Below are 24,660 nucleotides of genomic sequence, written 5' to 3' on the forward strand. Positions count from 1 at the left end.
TTTAATTGTGCCGAGCTCCAAATGTGTTGTCTTTTTGATCTTCGAGCAGTATTGAGGTTTGAGATTCTTACACAAATGTGGACATGCACCTCTTTGAATATTTGAAATATAAAAATTTGCTTGTGGAAACTGTGTATGTGATTGTTACACCTGCAATGGGTTGATAAGTGGATGTTTTAAAAAATGTTGGAGATTATAATTTCAGATGAAATTAATTTTTTCCCTGTTTAGTCCTAAAGTTATTAACAACAGTGTGTTTTCAGTCTGACAACTTGTGAGTTCTACTGAAATTAAATAAAAATACTTTTAGTGATATTAAATGGAATAGATTTTTCTGCTTTTATACACACACACACACACACACACACACACACACACACACACACACACACACACACACACAGTCATGTGAAAACTTTGTTTTTCACATGACTGTGTGCAGTCCTGTTACTGAGTACTTGGAACCACCTTTAGCACCAATAATTTGAAGTAATTGTTTTCATTCTCTCACGTCACTGTGGAGGAATTCTGGCTCGCTCTTCTTTACAATGGTGCTTCAGTTCATTGGGATTTTTGGGAGCATTCATTTATGCACAGCTCTCTTTATGCACAGCATTTCAATCAGGTGGAGGTCTGGGCTTTGACTGGGCCATTCCAGCCCTGAATCTTTTCTTTTCCAGTCATTTTGCTGTAGATTTGTTGGTGTGCTTGGATCTTTTTCTTATTGCTTGACCCAGCTTGGCCCAAGCTTTAGCTGTCAGACAGATGGCCTCTCATCTGGCATACAGAGGAGTTCATGGTGGACCTCAAGGTGCTAGAGCCTGTGGCTAAAGCAAGCACAGATTGTTACCCCTGAGCAGTGCCTGGCTGCTACTTACTTTTCAAATTTCTATGGAAGCAGGAAGGCTGTTCTTAGTTTTTCCACAGCATTTCTGTTCACATGACTGATGTACAGTATATATGTGCATGTAGCAAGATTTATATTCTCAGTCCTCAGCTATATGAAGAGCAGGATGGGACACCAAGTATGTTTAATATATATATATATATATATATTTACAATTGCAGTAAGCATCTTCATGAGTGATTAAGTGTAGCTTGCACGAAGTCTTTAAAGGACAAATCAAAATGAGATGATTGAGAAATTGTATCTTTTTGATCTTTACAGTGTGTTTAGATTATGTTTATAGAGCTGAAACCAAGTTTTTGTGTGTGTTGCAAAATCTATGTAGCGTGGCTATGTAACTCTTTAAAAAAAAGCATGTAATGTACTGAGTTCCTGACGAGCTCCGTGTGTCGTTCGGCTGTGGAGTATTTGAAATAAAAATCTCTACCATGCAAAGTTTTTTTGCATTATATATTATATTTATAAAATGTCGGCGCCATCATTTAACTAGGTCGTGGACTTTGAATATTAATTAGATACAAATTGCGCATAAAGGTATAATATTTCTGAGTGAAAGCCTGCTGACTGAACTTCATATTTACTTTTATTTTGAAAACCCACTCTTCTTTTCGAGGCTTCGCGTGGGCTCTTATTGTGAAGGCTGAGCTCTGAGCCTCGGTGTGAGGTGTGGGTGTTTGGCTGGAGTTGATGCGGCCACAGGCTGCAGTATTTATAACACGTGAAGCCGTCGCTGAAGCGGAGTTCCGCTGCTTCCAGAGAGCCGCTCATCCACCGCTGCAGACCTCACTCTGATCCCGGTAAGCCGACCGATGAGCACCGCTGTTTGTTAACCCTCTGTACCGGACTACCCCAGCCTCTTCTCATAAAAGCTGGATTTTAAACGGGACCGAGTAGCTGCTGCGAGGTTATTTTGTACTTAAGTATTCCAGTTATTAGTCTTTAATAAGTATTGCAGATTTTTAGTTACTTATTTACTTTATTTAATAATAAATAAACACGCAAACTCAGAGCAGGTTACATTTTGGTTCCTGTAGCTCTCTTCCTCTCTTACACTTGCAATGATTTCATTTACACTTAATCTGCAAAGCAGCATCTTGATATCCGGAGAGGAAACTAGGCTTAAAGTTGTCCGGGGCGTTGGCTGTCTGTGTAATATGTGTGTGTGGCTGTCTGTGTAATATGTGTGTGTGGCTGTCTGTGTAATATGTGTGTGTGTGTGTGTGTGTGTTAGTGTCAGTCTGAGTGCGTGTGAGCTACAGTTACATGCTGACTTGTGAAAGCCTGAGCTGCTCCTGAAATCTGTTTCCAGTTAGGAAGTCTGACTTTTTTTGTTGTTTTTTTCGTCCAATGATGGAACCTCTGAGGCCAAAAAATGCCTCTCAGAGGTCAATTAAAATTCTTGTACTGCTATTTTTCATTGTCCAACGTTTATGCGTGTGCGTGTAGCCATGTAATTGATGCATATGCTCTACCAGCTGGATTCAAGCTCCCCGGACTTTTTTCTTTGGTACTGGTGTGTTAACACATGTATCAAAAATGCCATGCAGGCTTCAGTTCTAAAAATAAAGCTGAAATACTGACACATGGTTAAATAAACAGTCACAATGTTATGTTGGTATGGGGAAATGATGCCTTTTGTTGCTGGATGATGGAGTACAACATCACTCCCTATTGTGAGCAAACACACAGACAGTGTGTAAAACCAAATCCTACCTTCCACTGCCTCAAACACACACACACACACACACACACACACACACACACACACACACACACACACACACACACACACACACACACACACACACACACAACTGTGGGGAGTTTTCAGTTGGATTCTAAGCATGTTAAAGAAATTAGAGTGAGCTAGTCCCATTAAAGACGTCCCAGCCCAATAAAACTTTATGCTGCTGGTCTTCCTTCACGTCATGGTAACTCCCTGTTGTGTTTTGCCTGTTGTGATTTTAATAGGATTGAATGTAAATAGGTGCAGACACTGTGGTCTTCTGTTTTTATTGATCCCCAATGGTCACGTGAACACTAGAGTTTAGTTTTTAATAGAGATTTCCAATGGATAGCATGGTAGAAACAGAAAGCTTCCTGTGTGTGTGTGTGTGTGTGTGTGTGTGTGTGTGTGTGTGTGTTGCCTTTTGTCCTGCAGCCAGTAAAACCTGTTGTGTTGTGTTTGGGTGTGCTGACATTGATCAGGGGGTGTGGAAACTTGTCTCATGCGAAAGGAAGAGGGCCACTTTATTAGTTACAAATTTCCTAAGTTTTCAATTGTAAATTGATGGTTTCTTAACAGAATTGCTTTTCCACTCCACTTGAGCACTCACCAAGTGCTTTAGACAACGTGTGTCAATCTAACATTCACACTCCAATGAACACATCAGGACCAGCTTGGGTTTCAGTATCAAACCACCAACTGTCTGATTATTATTTAACTTGCTCTACCTCCTGAGGCACAGCCATCCCAACTGCACCTTAACACAAATATCTAATCTGCCAATCACATGGCAGCATCTTAGTGCAGTTAGGCAGGTAGCTGTGGTCCAGACAATAACTTAAATCGCTTAGATCGCTTGTTATGCCGAAGAGCATCTCTGAATGCACAACACATAGAACCACAAAGCAGATGGGCTACAGCAGCAGAAGACAACACTTGGGTGCCACTCCTACGAACAGGAAACTGAGACTACAATTCACGCAGGCTCACCAACATTGGAGAGCCTGTCTAAGCCTGTCTTAAACTAATCTAAGGAGCTTGGAAGAAAAAGCAGTTCTGTAGGGAATATTTCCCAGCTGGTACTAGCAAGGTGTACCCAATAAAGTAAGGATATCTTAAGGAAAAGGGGAAGCAGTCTTCCCACTTATCATTAAGTAAGAGTGACACCACTCTCATTCATACATTTTCTGTTGAATAAAAAGCTAAGAGCCAGGAGGTTTTAGCTTAGCCATAAAGACCAGAAGCAGGGAAAGGACAACTTTCAGCTGCTCCCTTTAGTGCTCACCACAGTGGAGCATCTGCTTATATCTCACCCTAGTGTGGATCTGGTTTAGGGGGAAAAAAAGAAAGAAAAATCAACCATCGTCCCCTCTGATGCTCACTAATGACTGCACAGTTGTTAAAGTCAATCAACAAGCGTACAGTACAGTATTCCTAACTCCGTGCAGTCGGCATCTAACATCACATCCTATAGATAGAATTGACTTTTTTATTTAAGGATCAGTTAGATTATGTGTATAAAAATGTTTTTTTTATTTATTATTATTTTATTTGTTGTTTATATAACAGGGGCTCCACATCCGGAGTGGATGCAGCGAAAATGTTGCCAAATCAAACATGCAGTGACCCTTTGTGAATATTGTTAAAGCATGTTGTGGGTTACTCATTTATGCTCTCCCTGACTCTGCTATGGTTGTTTTAACCTAGAGGGAAGCTACACAGCGCCCTCTGGTGGACAAAGTATACACTGTCAACACTAATAACACATTTGAAGGGTGTTTCTTCCTTTTTTATCTTTACTTTTTAAATTGTCATTTATAAGCTATCTAAATATCAGATACCAACAATTACATAATATTGACAGATATATTGGCCATAGCAATATATCAACTGGGTTGTAACTTTGGTGAGTTCACTGTAGCTTATTTAATTTTAACGTAGTTATTTTTCATTTAGTTTTTTTAAGCAGTAGAAAGAGCCATGCTAGTTGTTTCCCCTTTCTTGTGGTCTTTATGCTAAGCTAGGCTAATCCTGGTTTCTGACAGACAAGACACTTGAAGTATTTCAAAAAATAAATATTCAAAATACTCCTTTAGCTAATATTTTCCAGGCTAGAAAATTTAATTAAAAATAAATCTGAATGAAGACTAGGAGAAATATAGCAAACAGCAGCTGAACTGTTGAACTTATACAGGAACTGTTTGGATGTTTAAAAATGGCTCGACTCATGTGAGGAGTGGCTGGAGTAAGAATCTGGAAAAATGGTTAGAAACGGAGATTTGCAGGGATTTTCTTGGTTGGAGATTTATGAGGGTAGACTGGAACAGTTTGGAGACAGGAGAACCCCTGAGACTACATGACATAATTTAAACTTTTACGAGTAACTTGGAAGTCTTCCCAGCAGGACTGCTCTGGTGCCAGAGTGGAGAGGGTCTTACTGTCACACACACATGGAAAATGTCATGAAAACTGGTCAGACGTATTTTAGCTCCTGATTTAAAGGTCTTCTCGGTTACTGAGTGGAGAAATGAGTGCAGAAAGTGGAGTGTGTAACTCAAGACAAAGCGAGGTGGGTTAAGTGGATCTAACCAGAAGCTTCTGGTAAAGCCATCATGCCTGTCTTGTAGTAGCGGGACATGCTGTTTCTTTGACCTCACTCAGATCTGTTGTATCAGCTTTATCCCACTGTCTGGAATGCAGCTCTCAGCCGGGCCAGGTAAAACAGTCATTCAAGTTTTTCTTTGTGGCCCGCGCTAGAATACAAATGTTTAGCTGAACTTGCTGCCCAGCTTTAATCACTAATATGTTTCTTTTTCAGCCAGAATGATTGGGATCAGTGGTGGGAGCACTCTAACTGCAGTGTTGTTAGGCCACGATAAGGCTATAGTGTGATCGTTAAAGGTGCTCTAAGAAATATTTTGCTTGGTGAATATAGCAGAGGAAATGAATCCAGTGAGGTATCTGCCAAATGTGTAAACTCACTGAAAGAAAGCACTTCTTTTGCAAGAGAAACCATCTGAACAAGAATATATGGTAATATGGTTTTCTCTTTGTGTCCAAGGTAGTTGTATACGTATGTAGTTTATAAAGCAAACCAGTTTGTGAACATTGCATCCTAATGAGGGCAGCTTCTGGTCACGGTGCTGCGATGCATTCTTTTTGTCTGTTGATTTTGTTGGTTTCAGACACGGACACACCTCTTTTATATGGTAATCCAAAGGACTTTAACCAAGTCTTTAGAACAACCACCTAACTGACAAGGGCACCAATCAGATTGTTATCTTTGTTTTCTTTAGTCAGCCAGAGACTTGTTGCCACTTAAACTTGATACAAGGTCCTTCAGATATCGCAGATGAGATTGCCAAATCCTTTTTCATCTTCTTTAAATCATTTTATTACTGTTGTAATATGTTGTAATGTGTTATTACCTGTGCAGATGGTTGCTAACGTTAACTCTCTCCATGAAAATGAAGAAACTTTAAGAAACTTTTAATAAATGACCAGTAACTTTTGAATTTCCATATTTTCACGCTACAGGTGTTAAATTCTAAGTATTACTGTTTGCTTGTTACTATTGTTGCCATTAAAATAACACAACTTCAACCAAGTAAACAGAAATGGACACTTTGTGTTTTGGAAACTTTAATTTATATAAACAAAGCTGCAGCTACTTTTTGAAAACGTGAATTCTCTTCACTTATTTTTATTAAACAACCATTCAAGGTTTTATTCATACAGGCCTAGAGACCAGTTGGCAACCTCCTGGCAACCACCAGTTGCTAGGGAAGAGTGTGTATTTCCCAGCCAGTTGGTGATGAGGTGCATGGTGCTGCACAGAAAACCACCTTGCGATTGCTTTAGTCACTAACAGATTACCCAGGTTGCATGAAGTTTGTACAGAAGACTTGTCTGCAAACACCAACTGCTCCTAGTGCAGTAGTGAAAGTGTGAAAAGTGTTCTGCAATCTGTAAATGGAGACATTTTCCCTTCAAAGTAAATGTGTTGGTTGCAACAATGAGCACATTTACTTTGGTTTCTCAAAAAGAGTTTTACTATCATGCAGCTGGTAAGCATCTGCAGGTAAATTGGTGTCTTCCATGCAAACTATATGCAACCCGGGCAATCTGCTCGTGACCAAAGCAATCGCACGGAAACTTTTGGTGCCGCATTCTCTTTTAGACCTACCTAGAAACATACAGCAAGCTACACCAACCTCTTGTCAACAAGTTGGGGAATGCAAATTTTTCTTTAGAAAGGTAAAACTGAAAACTAACTAAGCCTGTGTGACTGAGACCACAGCTAGCTAATCTGCTTTAATGCTGAGGTTTAATAGAAAAATGAACATATTGTGAAGATAGGGGAGAAACTAGAACTCATGGAAAAAAACCCACATGGAACCACAGGGATAAATTCCACACATAAAGGTTTAAACCCAGAATCCTCTGTTCCTCATAGTTTATTCATCGTCAGGCCGTTATCACTGTTAATGTAGACGTAAGAAACAAGATTGCTTAAATGCCTTTATAGGTTAATGCTGTGGACATTTGCAGTCTCAAAAGTTTCACTTCCTGCTTATGCAGAGGTTAAAACATATTTTTCTAAGCAAACTCGCACGATGAATTCAGACTTGAGGCCCCTGCAGGCAGTTATTTTGTGTTAACTAAAAAAGTGTCACAATGATGCGATACACATCAGTTTGCTTGTGTTTTGGGTAGATTTAACTTTGCAAAGCAAAATGTTACCCAACTTTTTTCCCCCACGAAGTTAGTCATTAAATTGCTAAACTTTTAGACTTCCACATTTTAAAGGTCTCAAGCTTCTCAACAACTGCAACATCATTAAGTCATCATTCATGCCTCGCCTTGATGTTTAAACAATGAGTGACTCCTTATCAATACTCAGGATTTTTCCTGCTGTGCAACCAGAGGAAAGTCTCATTTCTGAATCCAAGTGTATGATAAGAATTTGTTATCTATCCCATCACTAAAATCTGCATAGCAATGCCACAATAGGAGGAAATTGGAACAACAGACATGTTAAGGTTAGCAGAGCTATCTGCAGGCTGCAGAGAAGTACTGGCTGCCGTGCTAAGTCTGTGATTTTTTAAAGAAAAGTCAGCGCTGAGGTCACACCTGCAGCACATACTGAGCGACGTAAGTTGAGCCAGGGTCTGTGGAATCTGCATTAATGACATATGAGTTTAACACAGTCAGTCTGTATGGACGAGCATATTAACAGTTCACTCAGTGTGTGTGTGTGTGTGTGGCTGAACTGTGCCAGCTTCACAGTTCTGATGGAGACTTCCTGTTTCTCATTTTTCCACTACATTCTTGAGCGATAAGCTCATGCCAACACACACACACACACACACACACACACACACACACACACGGCTGGTACACACTCTTAAAATAATCCACACTATGTCATGTTTGCACTGGCAGATTTCTTGTCTGTCTCTGCTTCTTTATTGCGCACTCGCTGTCTCTTTCACATCCCCACACGTTTGCCTGATTTTCTCCTCGTCCACATGACATGATGTCACCTTTCCGCGCTCTGTGCTTACACAGTGTGGAAGGCTCGGGTTGGAGGAAGTGCTTCAACTTGTAACCGTCACACTAAGGTGGCTGAAACTTTAACCGAAAGAGGGGAAAAGATTCAGGGTGATTTAAAACTAATGCAGCCGAAATCCACTCCCACTTCTCTTTATTCCCTGAACACTCAGTCCATGAAGGATTAAGGATGACACTCTTCTTATTGTTAACAACTGCCATAAAAAGACCAAAACCAACAATGAACCGTTTCTACAAACATGCCTGGTTATCTTAACCCTGTCATACTTTATTTTACAGCACCAATATTTTTAGAAACTACTAAAAGTGAGACAAACCATGGGCCCTGTCGTTCCTCTGACTCAATCCCACACACACAATCCTGCATTTATCTGACTTTAAATAGTTCCCAAGAACACATAATTTACTCTGATTTATTGTCAATAAGAAAAATAAAGACTCACACAAGCCTTTACCACCAGTGCCTTATGCCAATGCCAACTAAAAGTCTTAAAAAATAAAATTTACCAAGTGTGGACAAACTAATGTCACTCCATGGAGAGCTCCACATTCCCACAATGAGCTTTCTTTGGCTGCAGCACTGCCCTCAACTCTGCCTTTAGCCGTGACTGCGTGACACAGCCTAATTTTTCCGTGGTGATCTGACTGAGTTTCGTATTGGCCGCTTTAGCTGGAAGAAAACGATGTGTATGTGCTGCAGTGTTGTTACACAGTGCTATTTATTGCTGGAAAACAAAGTAAAGACGTGCAGCAACAGTGTACTCGGAGCTGCCTGATGTCAGTTACACCTCATTTGTTTTAGTCCTGGCTTCCTGTCAGCCGTTGTTTAGCTCCTATCAGATAACAATTTCACGGTGCTCATAGCCAAGCATCAATACTGCCTTCTATGCGGTTACTGAGCAGAGTTCTGTGTCTTTGCAAAGTTCGACTCTGCAGGTGAAAGCAAAAATGAGAAACGGAGCAGGATTGAGAGCACTGGAAATCTTAGCTGAATCCTTATTAGTTTGGGAAGAGAAGGAATTAAAATGTCAAGAAGCGTGGAGGGAAAACAGGAGGTAACAGGTAAATGCCAGACCTCGCCTTTATCTGACAGGACTTGCTTTCTTCCAGTGGAGACGGATGAGTAACCTCTTCACACCCAGTCACCAAATAAACCAGACAGCTGCTGGTTGCTCCATTGAGTAATGATTGAGGCGGCCACCGAGGGGAAGATATATGTCCAGCTCCACAGTTCGGAGCTTTATTGTCTGTTAAGGAGATGAGACCACAAAGAAGTTATTTAATCAACTTTATTAACCACAGCACCTTTAACCTCTGCCTCATACGTCTGTCAAAAAGCAGCCTGAGACTGGATATTAAATTAAAATCGGGTTTCCTTCCAGACTTTGTGAAAATGTTCATCTGCTTGTATTTGAGACTTTGAATTATGCCATAAAAATGTGCTTTCATGAGCATTCCCAGTCTGAGGAAAACAAAAAGACTTGTGTTGAAGGTTTAAATCACTTGCAAACAAACGAGCTGAAACACATTAAAAATCATTTTGATCAGTTTCGATTATGTCTCACTGACACTAGCAGCTCATCCAGATCCATCGCAGTTCAGCGGGTATTCTAATGTGTGAAGTTCACAAAGAAAGCGTTTAGTTTGCTTGTCATTGCTTAGATTTATTGCACAAAATAATGACTTCTTAACCCTCTGATGCATGAATTATGAAAGCCTTGGTCAAGATTTTTTTCTTAAGTGCTTTTATTCTTCTCAGGACATGAAAAAAAATGTTCAACTCTTTTTTTCCCCCAAAATATGTTTTTTTATAAAGTTATAAACTTGTCCACTCCAGTGGACTACATGCGCCTGAGCACTTAGCATGAAATACTGTGAATTTACTATAAAAATGAATTACCTTGTGTTCTATTGTAAATATACAAACACTTGTTTGCTTGTATCCTTTGAAAAACATCTCAGCAATTTTTTTGGAACTTTCAACTCATAAGGCCCCAATGTTTAGACGTAAATAACAAAACCAATCAACAGTCCTAGCTGTGAATCCTACACCTGAATATGGCAAACTATCTCCAACAAGAGCAACATTTTTGAGTCTACACAGTTCTATAACGATGCAGGACAGTATTACCAAGCCCTTAGTAGCATGCTGGAAGAAAACACAAACTGACATCTTAGTCTCTGCATCTCCAAACACTTCTGTGTTCATCACACCTAGGCTGTCCGTAGTTCCTATGTCTCTGTTCTGCTCTGGCAGCCACTCTCATCATCACTGGACTTATCACTGAACTCATCATCACTGCACTCATCAATGAAATCATCATCACTGGAGCTGGATGGAATTTCCTGGACTATTCTGTACGCTGCCTTATTCTTTGCTGCATTTGAAGTCTACAAAATATGATAAAATAATTATTATAGTAACTCAAACTACAGCTGATCTGCACAGAAATATACATTTTAAATGAGTAGCTTATAAATGTAACAATTATATGCTTACTTATAACCAAAACAGTCCCAAAAAACAGTGAGACAATTTATGACTTATGTTAAAAAAATATAGTGGGTAATGCATGATGTCCACTACAGTGGACACATGGTTAATCGTAGTTTTCTACATATTAGACATAACAATTTCTTATTCCAAACAGATAATATCCTTCCCTAGATGTTACTGCATATCATCATATTTTTTTTACCTGTTGGGCTCTTTTAGCATAGAAGGATTGACAGGATATGCCAGCAGTGGTCGGCAGGGGTGACAGTTTGTCTGCCATCTTTGATTCAGAGGAAATTTACTTGCAGTTGCACTAACTGAACACTGAATTGACCTCAATGGAGCATGGCAGCAGAGAGCACTCTAGAGGCTAATATGCAGTTCCACCATAGAAACCAATGCATTAAAGAGATATGTACGTTTTAGTAGCTGTCCACTCCAGTGACCACTATGCATCAGAGGGTTAATAGATTCTAATTTTCAAGAAGGCTCGCAAACCGTTCTATCCACGACAAGTTCATCCAGAACACCACCCAATCAAAGTGCTCCAGCATTCACTGCGTCCATAAAAGGCATGAGCATCATCGTTTCACAGGATACACAGTGACGACACCATATTTCAAGCTGTCGCATCGTTTTGTATCTTCTGATGTTTGATCTTCATCAGCAGTAAGAATCTGATGGGTGGTTTCAGTTCAACTTCGTTCACTACACCAGGAGCAAAATTAGGTGTAACTGAATAATTCAAAGCATGAGAGTTATGTTTTGAAATGAAAAGAGAAAAAGAAAATGACAAATGTTATCTTGAACATATTTGGGTGAAGACCCATCGTATGTGAGTTTGATTAAATTCTGGTTCTCGTCAGTTGCGGATGGACGACGGGCGCTTCGCTATGGCACGAGCTGATGAGTCTGCCAGATGAGCTAAAGAACAGATGTTTGAATGAAAAGGTCAAGTTATTCAAAAGTGGTATTTTAGCCATGATGAAAGTGTGGCCTCTGTGGAAGTGAAATGATAGTCTATACTATTTTTGCACAGACTCTCGAGGTCCTACGGGATGATCGTTTTTTATGATTTTGTATGAGATGTCTGCTGATGGCTTTGTTAACCATTCCCTTTGGCACCATCGTTGGGCAAAAACGTCACTTTTTCCTGTATAACCACTAATTTAGCTGTGTTTAGAGACATTTAGCAAAACATGTTAGTGTTATACTCACTAAACATCAGCATGTTACCATGGTAACATTACTGTTGAGCTAAAAGCACTATTGTAATTAAGTAGAATGTTTAAAAAACTGCTCATTTTATCCCAATTTGAAATGTTTTCAAGTTGCAAACAGTTTTTCTTGTGATGGCCACTACACACTCAATAATGCCTATTCAGTCAATCACATGGCAGCAACTTAATGCACTTACGCATGTAGACATGGTCAAGATGACCCGGTGAAGTTCAAACCGAGCATTAGAGTGAGGAAGAAATTTATTTTGGTGACTTTGTTGTTGCTGCCTGACAGGCTTGTTTGAGTATTTCAGAAACTGCTGAACTACTAGGATTTTCCCACACAGCCATCTCTAGGGTTTACAGAGAATGATCTGAGAAACCGAAAATATTCATTGAGCAGCAGTTCTCTGGGGTAAAATGTTAATGTCAAAGGTCAGACGAGAAGGTCCAGACAGCTCCAAGCCGATAAGAAGGCAACACAACTCGTTACAACAAAGGTATGCAGACGAGCATGTCTGAGTGCACAACACCTCAAACCTCGAAGTAGATGGAATACAGTAGCAGGTCACACAGGGTGATACTCCTGTAAGCTAAGAACAGGAAACGAAGACTATAATTTACACAGGCCTGCCAAATTTGGACAATATAAGACCAGAAAAGTGTTGTCTTGATTCCTGCTGAACATGCCCTACAAAGGGCAAAGATCAGCAATTGCCAGACCCAGGCCCAGCCATACACACATGTGCGCACACCACTCATTTATGGTGGTGTCAGCCCCCCGAGATGTCAGCGAGCAGATGCCTCCCCGAACTAGTACCGAACCGAACGGGGTCCAACCTAGTACTAGCAAGAGGCACATAATAAAGTGACTAGTAACTGTACATATAACAGTTGCACAACAGTTAAATGACCTTTACATTTGATGCACTACAGAAATGGCTGGTGGACAGACTGGGAAAGGAGTTTCCTAAAATGAGAACTTCCTCGTGAATGTGTGCCGACATGTCGCTCCATACAGGAGGTGAACACTATAGTTTGTGGTTTCTAAGGGAGTGGTTCATTTAAGAAGTGGAGTGTGTGTGTGTCTGTGTGTGTTGTCATAAGGATGTCAGCGTTCCTGATCTCACCACATTAGTCATGCCAGGCATTCCTTCATGCGTTCACCACACTGTGCAGACACACATGGACACACACACTTGTCTCACAGCAGTTTGTGAGAATTCCTCGTGGTCAGGCAGCATGAACCTGATGTGGGAAATAAGTGAGTGAACAGACTGTAGAGATCGCTCCTCTTCCATATTTCCGTGCCTTTGTGTAGCTGTGATTTAAAAAAAATACATTTTTAACCAACATGTTGTTTATTATTTACCGTCTGAACTTCTGGCCCTGTAATCACAGCTCTGTGATCAGATTTATGTTGGTCAACGTGGTGATTTTGGTTCTATGTTTAGGGCGTTTATGTGTCCTGTATTTTAGGGAGAGTGAATTCTGGATTCTGTAGTGTGAGAAATCAAGTGTGCCAACGTTTGCGGTGCTGCTCGTCAGCATGATTAAACAAGAACTAGCAAACAGAATTTCAGAAAGCTTGGTGCAGATATGACGCACGGGCAAATGAAGAACCCATTAGGATTTGATATGGATCCAGATACGTTTCCTTGGAGACGGGGCACTGACTCATAGAGCTTCTACTCTCCTAATGACCTTCTTGGTTTCCTCATTCTCCATTAAAGTAACAAATGTTGGTCCTCAGGAAGGCTACAATTGTGAGATTCTACTAATATTACTAACATTAATATTTGCAATTAATAATAATAGAATAATAGATAATTAGATAGGTTTCACTTGGCTGAAAGGGTTGCCAGGAGAAAGACTCTTCTCTCTAAAAAGATCATAGCAGCATAATGTAGGTTTTCAAATTTGCATCTAAATAAACCACAAAACGTCTGGAATAAGATCCTTAGGACAGACGACGACAAAGTGAAGCCATCTGGCCACAATGCACAGCACCACATCTGGAGAAAACCAAACACAAACAAACTGGGTCATGCAAGAGGACAATGATGGCTGAAAAAGAAAAGAATCGGTGTTTGGCTTTATAATGCATGGCATGGAGTGCAATACATGCATCTAAAATATTGTGGAGTACAAGAAAGTAGTATTACACAATACAAGTACCAACACAAACTCTCACATCTGGACACGTCCCTGAAACAGGGCAGGTATACGGCCTGGGAATACAAAGATGAGGATGGATAGATTACTAGAGGAAGGAAGAGGAAGTCAAGAGCAAATAAAAGCCTAATTCATCTGCCTCCCGAATCAGCTGTAAAATTTGCTGTCAAACTTATCAGTTAGGAGCTGCTTTAACAGGAAGAGATAAGATGCATAAATGGAGAGGAAGCGAGCGCACCGCACAACCACTGTAAACACAGGTACACAGAAACACTGACAGATACGTCATTGTGTATCCACGAAATCAGCTCAAATAACACACAGCTCACACGCAGCTGTGAGCTGACAGAATCCCAGTTCAGCCTCTGATTTCCTCTTTGATGGTGTCTTAGTTTCACCAGCTGCTCAAACATCCCACAGAGCTGAGCCGCGGTGAATAGTTATGGTCTATGTGCTCTGTGGAGAAATTTCAGCTCCGAGCAATCCGTGTAATCATTTTTGTCTCATCTAACTTTTTTATGTTTTTCAAAGATTTTTGCACACAGAACATAAGAAGAAAATAACCTGATGGTTTGAAGAAGTGGTGGAAAATGGAAGTTGCTTCCAGAACTGTTAGAAAGAAATTATTTGATTAATGAAGCACATGATCAGGAGGCTCATCCATAATGAGAATAAATAATTGCAGCTGGATTGTTTAAAATGAGCTCATGCTTAAAATTTTGTGATTGGTTTTAAAGATGTGCTGTTTGGTGAGGACCAAAAGTTCTTAATTGAAACCACAAACGACTAAAATCCATTTTGACCCATGAATCATAAAATATGAACCGTTATCTGTTGTCATAAAACAAAACAAGTGTGGTGTTTACCGCCGTTGCTGGGCAGAGCTTTTACTTCCTCCCTCCGTTCTGTTCTTGCTGCAGGTGGGACTGTATCCTGACGATGGCGGACAGCTCGCAGTGTTTCTACTGCCGCGAGGACCTCGGGGGGAAGAGGTTCGTCCGTAACGAGGGGAGGCCGGTGTGCGTTCGCTGCCACACAAAGTTCTGCGCCAACTCCTGCGCCGAGTGCCACCGTCCCATCTCCGTGGAAACAAAGGTGTCTTATCGAGCTGCATTTCTCTGTGTGGACTTAGAAGTTTTGGTATTTCCTGCCACCTGTGTCCAGCTGTCATCCAAAAAAACCCTCCAAAAAATCTCTCCGTTTTCCTCCATCAGGAGCTCAGCCACAAGGGCCGATACTGGCACGAGGAGTGTTTCCGCTGTGCAAAGTGTTACAAGCCTCTTGCTAAGGAGCCCTTCAGCACCAAGGATGACCGCATCATGTGTGGGAAGTGCTGCTCCAGAGAGGATGCTCCACGCTGCCACGGCTGTTATAAACCCATACTGGCGGGTACGACTGATCACATTCACACCAATGCTCTGTAGAGGGTGGCCCACTGATCTGCTTGTCTTGTGTGATTAAAAAACCAAAGAGTTAGCTGGAAAAAGTCATTTTCAAAAGAGTTTCTTCATCAGAACATCTAAATATATACATGATTTAGGGCAGTACGGGTGTACTGACTATTATAGTGTCAAACTATTGTTAAATAAAAGGACTCATGCAGGCCTAAAAATGTCCTCTATACTACTGTATTTATTCAGCATTAGCAGTAATAATCCTTCTCCTCTCCCCTGCAGGAACAGAGAGCGTGGAGTACAAAGGGAACTCGTGGCACGACGAGTGTTTCACCTGTTACAGCTGTAAACGACCAATAGGATCACAGAATTTTCTCTCCAAAGGAAGTGACATTTACTGCAGCCCCTGCTATGATGACAAATTCGCTAAACACTGCGTGAGCTGCAAGAAGGTAATTTCTCTCACACAGGGAACCAGGCCACCCTCATATCACCAAGATCACTTTGAAGTCACATTTTTATAGCAATTTTAGGCACGCTGCCATTTAAATGTTTAATTGTGTTCATTGTTTTATTTTTATTTGCTTTGACATGTCAAAATTCCTTTAATAAGCAGGCTGTAATAGTGCAATAATTCATAAAATCTTAATCTTTGGATACTTAGGATAATTTTTTTTCTGTCAGGGAAATCTGCAGCCTAATTGCATTTTAGCCTTTTACCCCATTACACTAATGACTGACCAGATTATTAATAAATTATTGCTTCATTTGTACTTTTAACTCGACTATTTAATTCATACCAAACTATGCTAAATGTAACAAATGTGGAAGCCACTGTATCTCACTTGGTTGAGCAGGCGAACCATGCAGTATGTCATGGGGCTACTGCAGAGGCTGCTTACAGCAACCTGCTTGTTCTCTTAAGTTTCCTGCCTTCTCTCCACTGTCGTCTCTAAATCAAGGCTAAAATAAACCCAAGGAAAATATTTAAACAAATCTCGGATGGAGATGTTATTTTAACAGTAATTAAACTACTCAAAGATTATTTTAATTGGATGGTAAAACATCCCTTAACTTCTATCTCCAGCCTATAACCTCTGGAGGAGTGAACTACCAGGACCAGCCGTGGCACAGCCACTGTTTCGTGTGCAGCTCCTGCGCAAAGCCTCTGGCAGGGACGAGTTTCACCAACCACCAGGAGCAGGTCTTCTGTGTCGACTGCTACAAGACCTCCGTGGCCAAGAAGTGCAGCGGCTGCCAGAACCCCATCACAGGTTAGCTTTATACCTGAATTCCTTCTAAACACCAGCGCTTTCACAATGAGAGCATGTTCTCACTCGTTAGTCTAAGTCTTAATACAACATGGTGTTTGTTTTGTAAGTGATGGCTCTATTAGAGTCAAAAGGAGGTTAAAGCAGGTGGCACTTTACCATTCGAATGACATCTTAGCTGGTGTAGTGCGCAGTATCTGCTGTGTCCATAAAAACTCAGCTAAAGTGTTTGCAACAAATATTATTGCATCACAGTGGCTACATCCTTCTTTCATATGCAGTCTGTGATATTGCAGCATGAAAGACTGGACCGACTAACAAGTAAACACAGATCTCAGCTGAGATCTGAGTTCTTAGTTAAACTCGTGGCATTAAAATAAACACAACAGGTAAATGGAAGCTGTACCAGAACCATAACTATGACTGAGTGCACTCAGCTACCAGGTAAGTAAGAAAGAAAGGGAAGTTTGTCTTTATAGCACTTTTCCAGAGAAAGAATAGTTAAATGCACATGCCAAAAGCAACATAGGCACACAAACACTACGCAAACACCTGCATGAACAGATGAGTTTTAAGCTGCTTTTTAAAGGATGACACAGAGAGTCAAAGGTGCAAAGAGAGGTGTAGGTGGGGGGGACCTCACACCATGATGTTAAAAAAAACCTAATAACTATTTGAAGATAAAAAATTAAATCTTTAGATGATTTTAAGGTGTTTTGTAACTTTTCATCTGACGGATCCAGATGTGCTTTAAGGCAATTCAAATACAGCTGATGTCTTTACTGATTAAGACCAGCAGGTGGCACACAAAGGTAGACCAAAGACACGGTCTAACTCCCCTCTGCTCTTCTCTCCTCTCAGGTTTTGGTAAAGGGGTGAATGTGGTGAACTATGAGGGCAGCTCCTGGCATGAATACTGCTTCAACTGTAAGAAGTGCTCCCTCAGTTTGTCCAACAAGCGTTTCGTAGCCAAGGGAAAAGACATCCTCTGCACTGACTGCGGCAACAAGTAGAGACGGACGACTTTATGCCCGTTTCAAAATGATGTAAACCTATTCCCCTGCATTCTTCTCCTTTCTATCACCAAGCTGGCCTTCACTTCCTGTCCGCTCCGGCATTATATCCCCTCTGATAATAATGTGAATAATGAAATAAAATAAAGTAAATAAATAAGGTGATAGAGTCTACAGTGCTCCCCTTGGTAAAGCAAATGTGTTTGGCGAAACAAAGCACTCAGACCATGACTCTGCTGGAGGACGGGTTAATAAAATAATAATAATAATTTAAAAAAAGAATAAAAGGATGTAACCTTACCTGTTTGTTTTTTGTTGTTGTTGTTTTTACATGCCAGCAAGCATCTTATTTCAATATTCTGTTTATTATCCAGCTGAAATCTTGGAAGATTAATTGATGTGAGTACTTTAACCTGCTCTGATGTTAAGTGACGTCTACGTCTGAAAATGAGAAACTCTGAGTCCGGCAGCGGCACGTGTCAGACTTGTATTACATTAAAATGTGTGAGCTGGTGTTTTGAACCACTTAATAACAAGTTTTCACAGGAGGTGACAGGAGCCTTTTCTCTCTGTCCAAATGTAAGAGAACAGTATTTTTACCAACAGCTACCCGACTCTGTTGTTAGAGCTGCATCATTCATTCTTATTCTGCTAAAGCTAACCTTCATTTACTGTGTTGTTAAAAGCTCAGAAATCAATGCGTGTCATGTTGCAGTCGGTAAATGATAAAAAAAAAAAAAATCTAAGGTTGCTTAAATTGCAGCGTTTAATTGTTCATGTGTCCGTATTTAAGTTTTAACTGCTAATTGATATTTGCTTGTTGTATTTTTTACATAAATAAAATTTGTAACCCTTTCACTTCTAAATAAAGATAAAATCTGAATAAATGTTGCATGTTTCTGTGAAGATCAAAGCTCAAATAAACTTTCTATAAAACTGAGAATGACTTTTTCTCTTTTTGATTCAATTTCTCAGTTTATTTTTAATGAATTTGTTTTTTTGTTTTTTTTTAACTTCACATTTTATACGGATGGTTTTGTTGCACAGGGACAGATACCAACCTACTGAAGGCCATGCATGTAGCCTTGAAAGAGTAATTAGGTCTTCATGTTCAGGTAGTGTTGACAGAAAGCAGTGCATGTTTGTCAGAGCTAATTACCGTTTCACGTATGCTTTTGTGTGGCCGTGATTTTTTTCCTCCTACACTTTTATAGATTGACTTTTTGTCCCACCTGCACACACATAATAGCACGAACCGACCAATCACAGCCAGACAACAGCATTACCTGCTTCACGGTCACAGACAAAGGTTTGTGACTTGATTTTTATGCATCGTCTCAGAGCTTGTTCGAAACCAGTGAGCTGAGACTTTGCAGGATGAAGTGTAGTTGCTGAGAATCTCGACCAGGATTTACTTTCAGATTCATCTCCTGGCTTTCAGGCGATTCTGTCGAAGGTAAGTTCTTCACTTATGCTCAAAAACTTTGATAAACTTTGATGCTTCTAATAATTCTAATAATAAAAATACTTTATTATACAGTTAATGCACAAATAATAGTGTAATTATTTAATTTTATTTTTCAGATTTCATCATGGTCATCCTTCAAAATTACCTGAATGTTTTTTTCTCTCTGTCTCTGCTGGGCAGCCCGGGTCCTGCTAAAGCAGACGGTAGGAACAACTAAAAAAATGGAAAAAATACAAAAGAGATCACAATTTATTTGATCACAAATCATGTTTGCGTATTACTTGAAGCCATGGTTCTGTGAGAAAGTCAGCTGATTGTAAAAAAGTCAAAATCATCTAAAACAAACCTCACGTATATCATGTAGAGCCATTAAAGACCACAAGGTGAAAGGTGGAAAAGCATGATGTAATACTGTAGACAGTTTAACTGACTCCAGATTCAGCTCCTGCTGACTAAATAAGTAAAGAAGAAAAAAATGTTCTTCACACGTTCCTTTTAAAGTGGCCGGGTCTGTAAAAGTGGCCGCAAAACACACTGATGATGATTTCTAAAGCAAAAAGATAATTACCCATTAGGGTAATTTTTGACAATGAAAAAAAAAAGAGTTGCAATGAGACTAACAGTTAGGTTTATAAGTGTTTTTTTTTCTTTCTTTTTGTGATTGAGCTTCCGTACACCATCACAGTGCGTTTCAAATCAAACAATCTATGGGTTAAATTCAATGTTAACAAAAGCATTGACTTAACTTTGAGGAATTTTTATACAGTCCCCCATTTTCAGATGTTCAAAGGTAAGTGGACTCACAGAATTTTAAGGGTTATAAAGGTTGATTTTTTTTTTAGAGCTGTGCCAGCTCTTTTAGATGTTTTCTATCTTTTGAGTCTAAAGTATGAAAAAGGGCTTCTTGAAGATGTCTCTTGGACTGGTAGATCCACCCAACCCCTCATCGAGTGTTCTTTACTTTGTTAGATGTTTTAAGGCTGTTTTTCTTAACCATGGAAATAATTCAATTTTCGTTGCTTTTTGTGGTCTTTCTGGCTTTTTGTTGTTGGTGAGTTGGTTGGTGCATGCAAGCTTTGTAAGAATGAGGCAGATTGCTGATTACTACTAAAGTTTTTGCTGTCTCTCTGACCGGGTTGTTTTGCCTTTTCAGCCCAATAATGGAGTTTCACTGAAAAGCCTGGAATAAACTCCACTCTTTTTGCTGCTTAATAACCAGAGAACAGAACCTCCCTGCCAGTCAATTGTCCAATTAATTATGAACCTCTAAAAATGGGACATTATGCATAAAACAGTTCAAACACTTCAATAATATAGTAATTATTTAATTCAGATGAAAAATTTTAAACATATTTCGTTTCAACAGACAAACAAACCAAAGAAAAAACCCAACCCTGTTTAAATATGAACATAATTGAGGTTTCCCAACACACTGCGACAACTCTCAGTTTTAACTAAAACTGAAAAAGGATCAAACTCAATGCAGAAGCTGAATTAAGTGTCTTAATTACTTGAAAACCAGACTGTACACACTCCTTTCAGGAATGAAAATTGTTCTTTTTTCATATAATACCCAGCAAAACCAGTTAAGAAGCTCCAAAAGTGATTTGCTTCCACAACAATGTATGGTGAAAATCTACCAGTGGATCTATCAACATCCACTGCTCATTTCCAACCAAAATACACAACAAAGTCTGGACATTGTCCAATGATCAGGAAATCCATCCAGAAAGACAGTCTCAAGATCTCATAAATAAATTAGAATACATGATCAATAAACAGCATTCAGTATTGTAATAGGAAAGTTATGTAACGTCCAGAAGGTTCTGAAGGTAAAACCTTCTCCCTTTGTTCAGATTTCCTGCTGTGGAAGCACTTTTTTATAAAAACGATGTATTTTTCTCTCAGTGCCTAGGTTCAGTCTATGGGGGGAAGTGGCTAATTTCACTGCAGGATGCAGCCACTGGACACTAAAGCATCAGATCACCATCCCCCCCCTGCAAGAGCTCACAGTCTGCTTCTACCTGAATCTAGAGAAGGTACTGATGATAAATGTCCTGCAGTTATAACTGGTTTAACTGTCACAGGGATATTTTTAAAGGTGCCGAACAGTTAAAGAAATGAAATCTCACTAACTCCAAACATGTCTAGACCATAGGTTCCTCACCGTGGACCGCCTTTATGTACCGACATCCAAAGGCACAGTATGCTGAGCTGGGGCTGGGGTTTAAGGCGGGTCATTTAGTGGTCTGGTTGTTTGGCGTGGAGTGGAGGACCCAGAAGATCGTCCTCCTTGAGTCACAGTGGTACCCACTATGCCTGACCTGGTCACATACGAAAGACAGACCTGCCCTATACCTTAAAGGGACCCTGCTGAACCTCACGGCAGGTGGGTTTCCTCTCATCGTGTGTTCTTTAAAAGCCTAATTTTATTCTGGGATTAGAAATAAAGATTGGTGAAGAAATAAAGATGTTTTTTAGAAATGGCTTTTGGGATCTAGAAGTCTGATCCTCTCAGTTTTCTCCTGTAACTGATTCTGATTTTCCTACACAGGCTGTCAGGCAATACTGAATGCAGGTGCTCCTTTTCAGTCTATTATCTAAAACTTGTCTGGCTGGAACATCTCAATGATTTATATATTGATAACACGGTTGCATCAAGTGATAATCTGCTTACAAAGGTCACTATCAAGAGTTATAGCCGTCTTGTGTTTTTGCTCATGACGTCTTAAATGAATCTGGGCTACAGCTACATTCCCTGTTTAGAAAATGATATGGAAAACCTGCCTTGGCTGTTTCAGTGATTTTTTTAGTCTTTCCTTGACCACCTTTTGTATGCCTTCCCTCTCTCACAGTCCTCTATGGAGCTGCTTCTTCTGCCTCCTCTTCGTGCTCCACACTGGCCCCCAATGGATCGCTCACTCTGGGATCAGGACATTTCATTGTAAACGGCAACATAAAGATCATTCCTATATCCCGTGTGTCGGGAAAACTCTCTCTGTTTCGGATGTGGGGGAGAGAACGCAGTAGCAAGGAAGTGGCATCAATGAACTGTACAGAGGGGGATGTTGTGAAGTGGGAGAGAAACAACTGGGACACTCAGATCTGTGCTCCACTACAAGATTGCAGCCTGAATTGCAGTGAGCATGCAACTTACAAACCCTGAATACTTTCACTTGAAACCTTTGCCGTTATCATCTGATTTTATTTTACTGCAGTAAATGCCACATTCATCAAGCTTTTTCCAGCCTCAGCGATAGTTTGTTGGCTGTCTGTGGTGTATCCCCTCACATTAAATACTCACCACCTGTCTATTTGGCAGTTAAGTAAATGTAAAAACAAATTCATAATCAATTAGATGAAAATTCGAAGCATTAATCAAGCAGCTTGTTTCATCTCTACAAAACTGGAACAGTCTACAGTTTCAATAAGATGATAAATGTTGACACTTTTACTTGTTAATGATTCTAATTTCTTGGCTACTAAATGCAGGAATTTTATGAAAAAAAAACATTCCAGTTTTTCTCAGAAATATGGAAGAAGTCAGAACTCATGACCCCCAAAGATTTTTTTCTTTTACTGGCCCTAATCCTCTTTCATAGCACTATAGAGCTTAGTTTACATAAGAAAATTCCTTTCACACAGTCTGTTCAGCCATATGAAAAACGCAGTATTAGTTCCACGTGAATCTTTCCCTCTAGCTGAAAGCGCTGCTCCAGTTTTAGGTCAGTGCAGATAGGAAAAAATACAGTTTGATCTTTTCTTCATCGTAATACAAAATATATAGTTTATGACAGTGGTTCTTAACCTATGGGGCAGGTCGCAGTCGTGGGGCAGGGAGACACACCAGGTGGCTGCTGGTGAAACTAAGCTGAATAAATGTATTTTTTTAGGAAAAATAAAAATGCTGATGCTTTTACACAGACTTTCAATTAAGTCAAGTCTGACTTGGATCCTTTTAATTGTTAATGATTGATGGAAACGGTGGGCTGTAAAGTCATTTTACTCTGCAGGCTTCTGAGGTTTGAGAGCTACTGGTTTATAATAATAAGCAGCCATTATTAAATAGAGGCAGAGTGATGTGGGGATTTTTAAGACTGATACCAATATTTAGTGATTCAATAATCCAATATATCGACTGATACTTTTTTCTTTATTCAGACAAAAAAAACCCAGAGATTTCTCAGCATTTGTTATCTGTAGTTATTTATGAGTCCTCACTAAGATAATATGACAATTTCTCCCTTCTCTCCTTTACTTTCAAGCCCAGTGGTATATTGGTCAGGTTCAAATATTTATAAGATAAAGAAAAAAATCTGTCAAACTGTAAAAAATACATATATATATAAATATATACACACTGAAGTAGGCTTGAAAGTTATCACTCTTGTTTTTTTATGGTCTTAAATGAAATCTACAAACATTTAATGCAGTTTTATGTTCTCTTTGGCAGCATGGTCCATTTACCAAGTGAAACTGATAATTACTATTATTCGTCAGGATGAGAACAAAACTGAGATCTACACAGCCAGAGACATCGCACACCAATGGGTAAAACAAACAAAAACTAAAAAAAAAAAGGTTTATTCATCTATTTTTAAATTCTTGAAAAACTGTTATAAGAATAATTATTTTTATTACCTCTACCAATGAGTTCATGTCATTTATTCCATTTTTTAAAATATATATTCTGAAGAGAAATTCACAGACTCAATCCAGATATTGTTTTGGATCCAGGAATTTTGTGTGTGCTGTGGCGGGAATTTGTGTAGGGTCAGACTTCTCGTCATTTATTTCTCTGAAAAATTCCAGACCCTGCTGCTTTGGACTTCATTATACTGTGCAGGCTTTACTTTACATTTATTCAGCAGCAGTAAATCTCAGCGGCTATAACACTGCCTTCTGCTCTTTGTTGTTCCTGCAGCTCAGACAGGAGCTGCCGAGCGACATCTATTTACACATAGTATCTGTGTTTGAACTATCCAGGTAGGAGATGATTTACATTTGCAATAAAATTCATTTGAATCTCACTGTGTGTCACACAATTAAATCTTGTTTTATAGTACATGTCAGAGGGGAGGAACAAATGGGCCATAAGGTTACTGAGTTTCTTTGATTTTCTTATTTTCAGATCCAATACAGAAGACCTCGTAAAAACACCATATGAAGACCAGCTGGTAAGAACATCAGAGCTCAACTGATGCATCAGGTTGATGTATGTATGAGGGGATGTTATCTTAATGCAAATATAGCTGTGTCTGTTTGGCCAGTAGGACAGTAGGAGTGTAAGACCTGGACAGCATCTTTATCAGCATCTTGTTTCATACGTATTAAATGTTCTTCTATTCTTCAGATGCGGTTCAGTCCCTCCAGTGTCAACAGGTAATATGGTAGAGAGTTACAGTTCCCAGAATA

The 24,660-nt window shown here is 39.7% G+C and overlaps 1 protein-coding gene across 1 annotated transcript; it reads left to right on the forward strand.

Moving 5' to 3' along the window:
• The first annotated feature begins 1,559 nt into the window (after window positions 1–1,559).
• fhl1b (four and a half LIM domains 1b) lies at window positions 1,560–18,711 on the forward strand. The gene is made up of 6 exons (XM_080866668.1): window positions 1,560–1,704; window positions 15,020–15,194; window positions 15,314–15,488; window positions 15,776–15,945; window positions 16,581–16,767; window positions 17,626–18,711. The coding sequence occupies exons 2-6, from the start codon at window positions 15,039–15,041 to the stop codon at window positions 17,775–17,777; spliced, it is 840 nt and encodes a 279-aa protein (XP_080722794.1). The 5' UTR covers window positions 1,560–1,704; window positions 15,020–15,038; the 3' UTR covers window positions 17,778–18,711.
• The last annotated feature ends 5,949 nt before the right edge of the window (window positions 18,712–24,660 follow it).

Source organism: Rhamphochromis sp. 'chilingali', assembly GCF_963969265.1.
Source record: "Rhamphochromis sp. 'chilingali' genome assembly, chromosome: 19".
NCBI lineage: Eukaryota > Metazoa > Chordata > Actinopteri > Cichliformes > Cichlidae > Rhamphochromis > Rhamphochromis sp. 'chilingali'.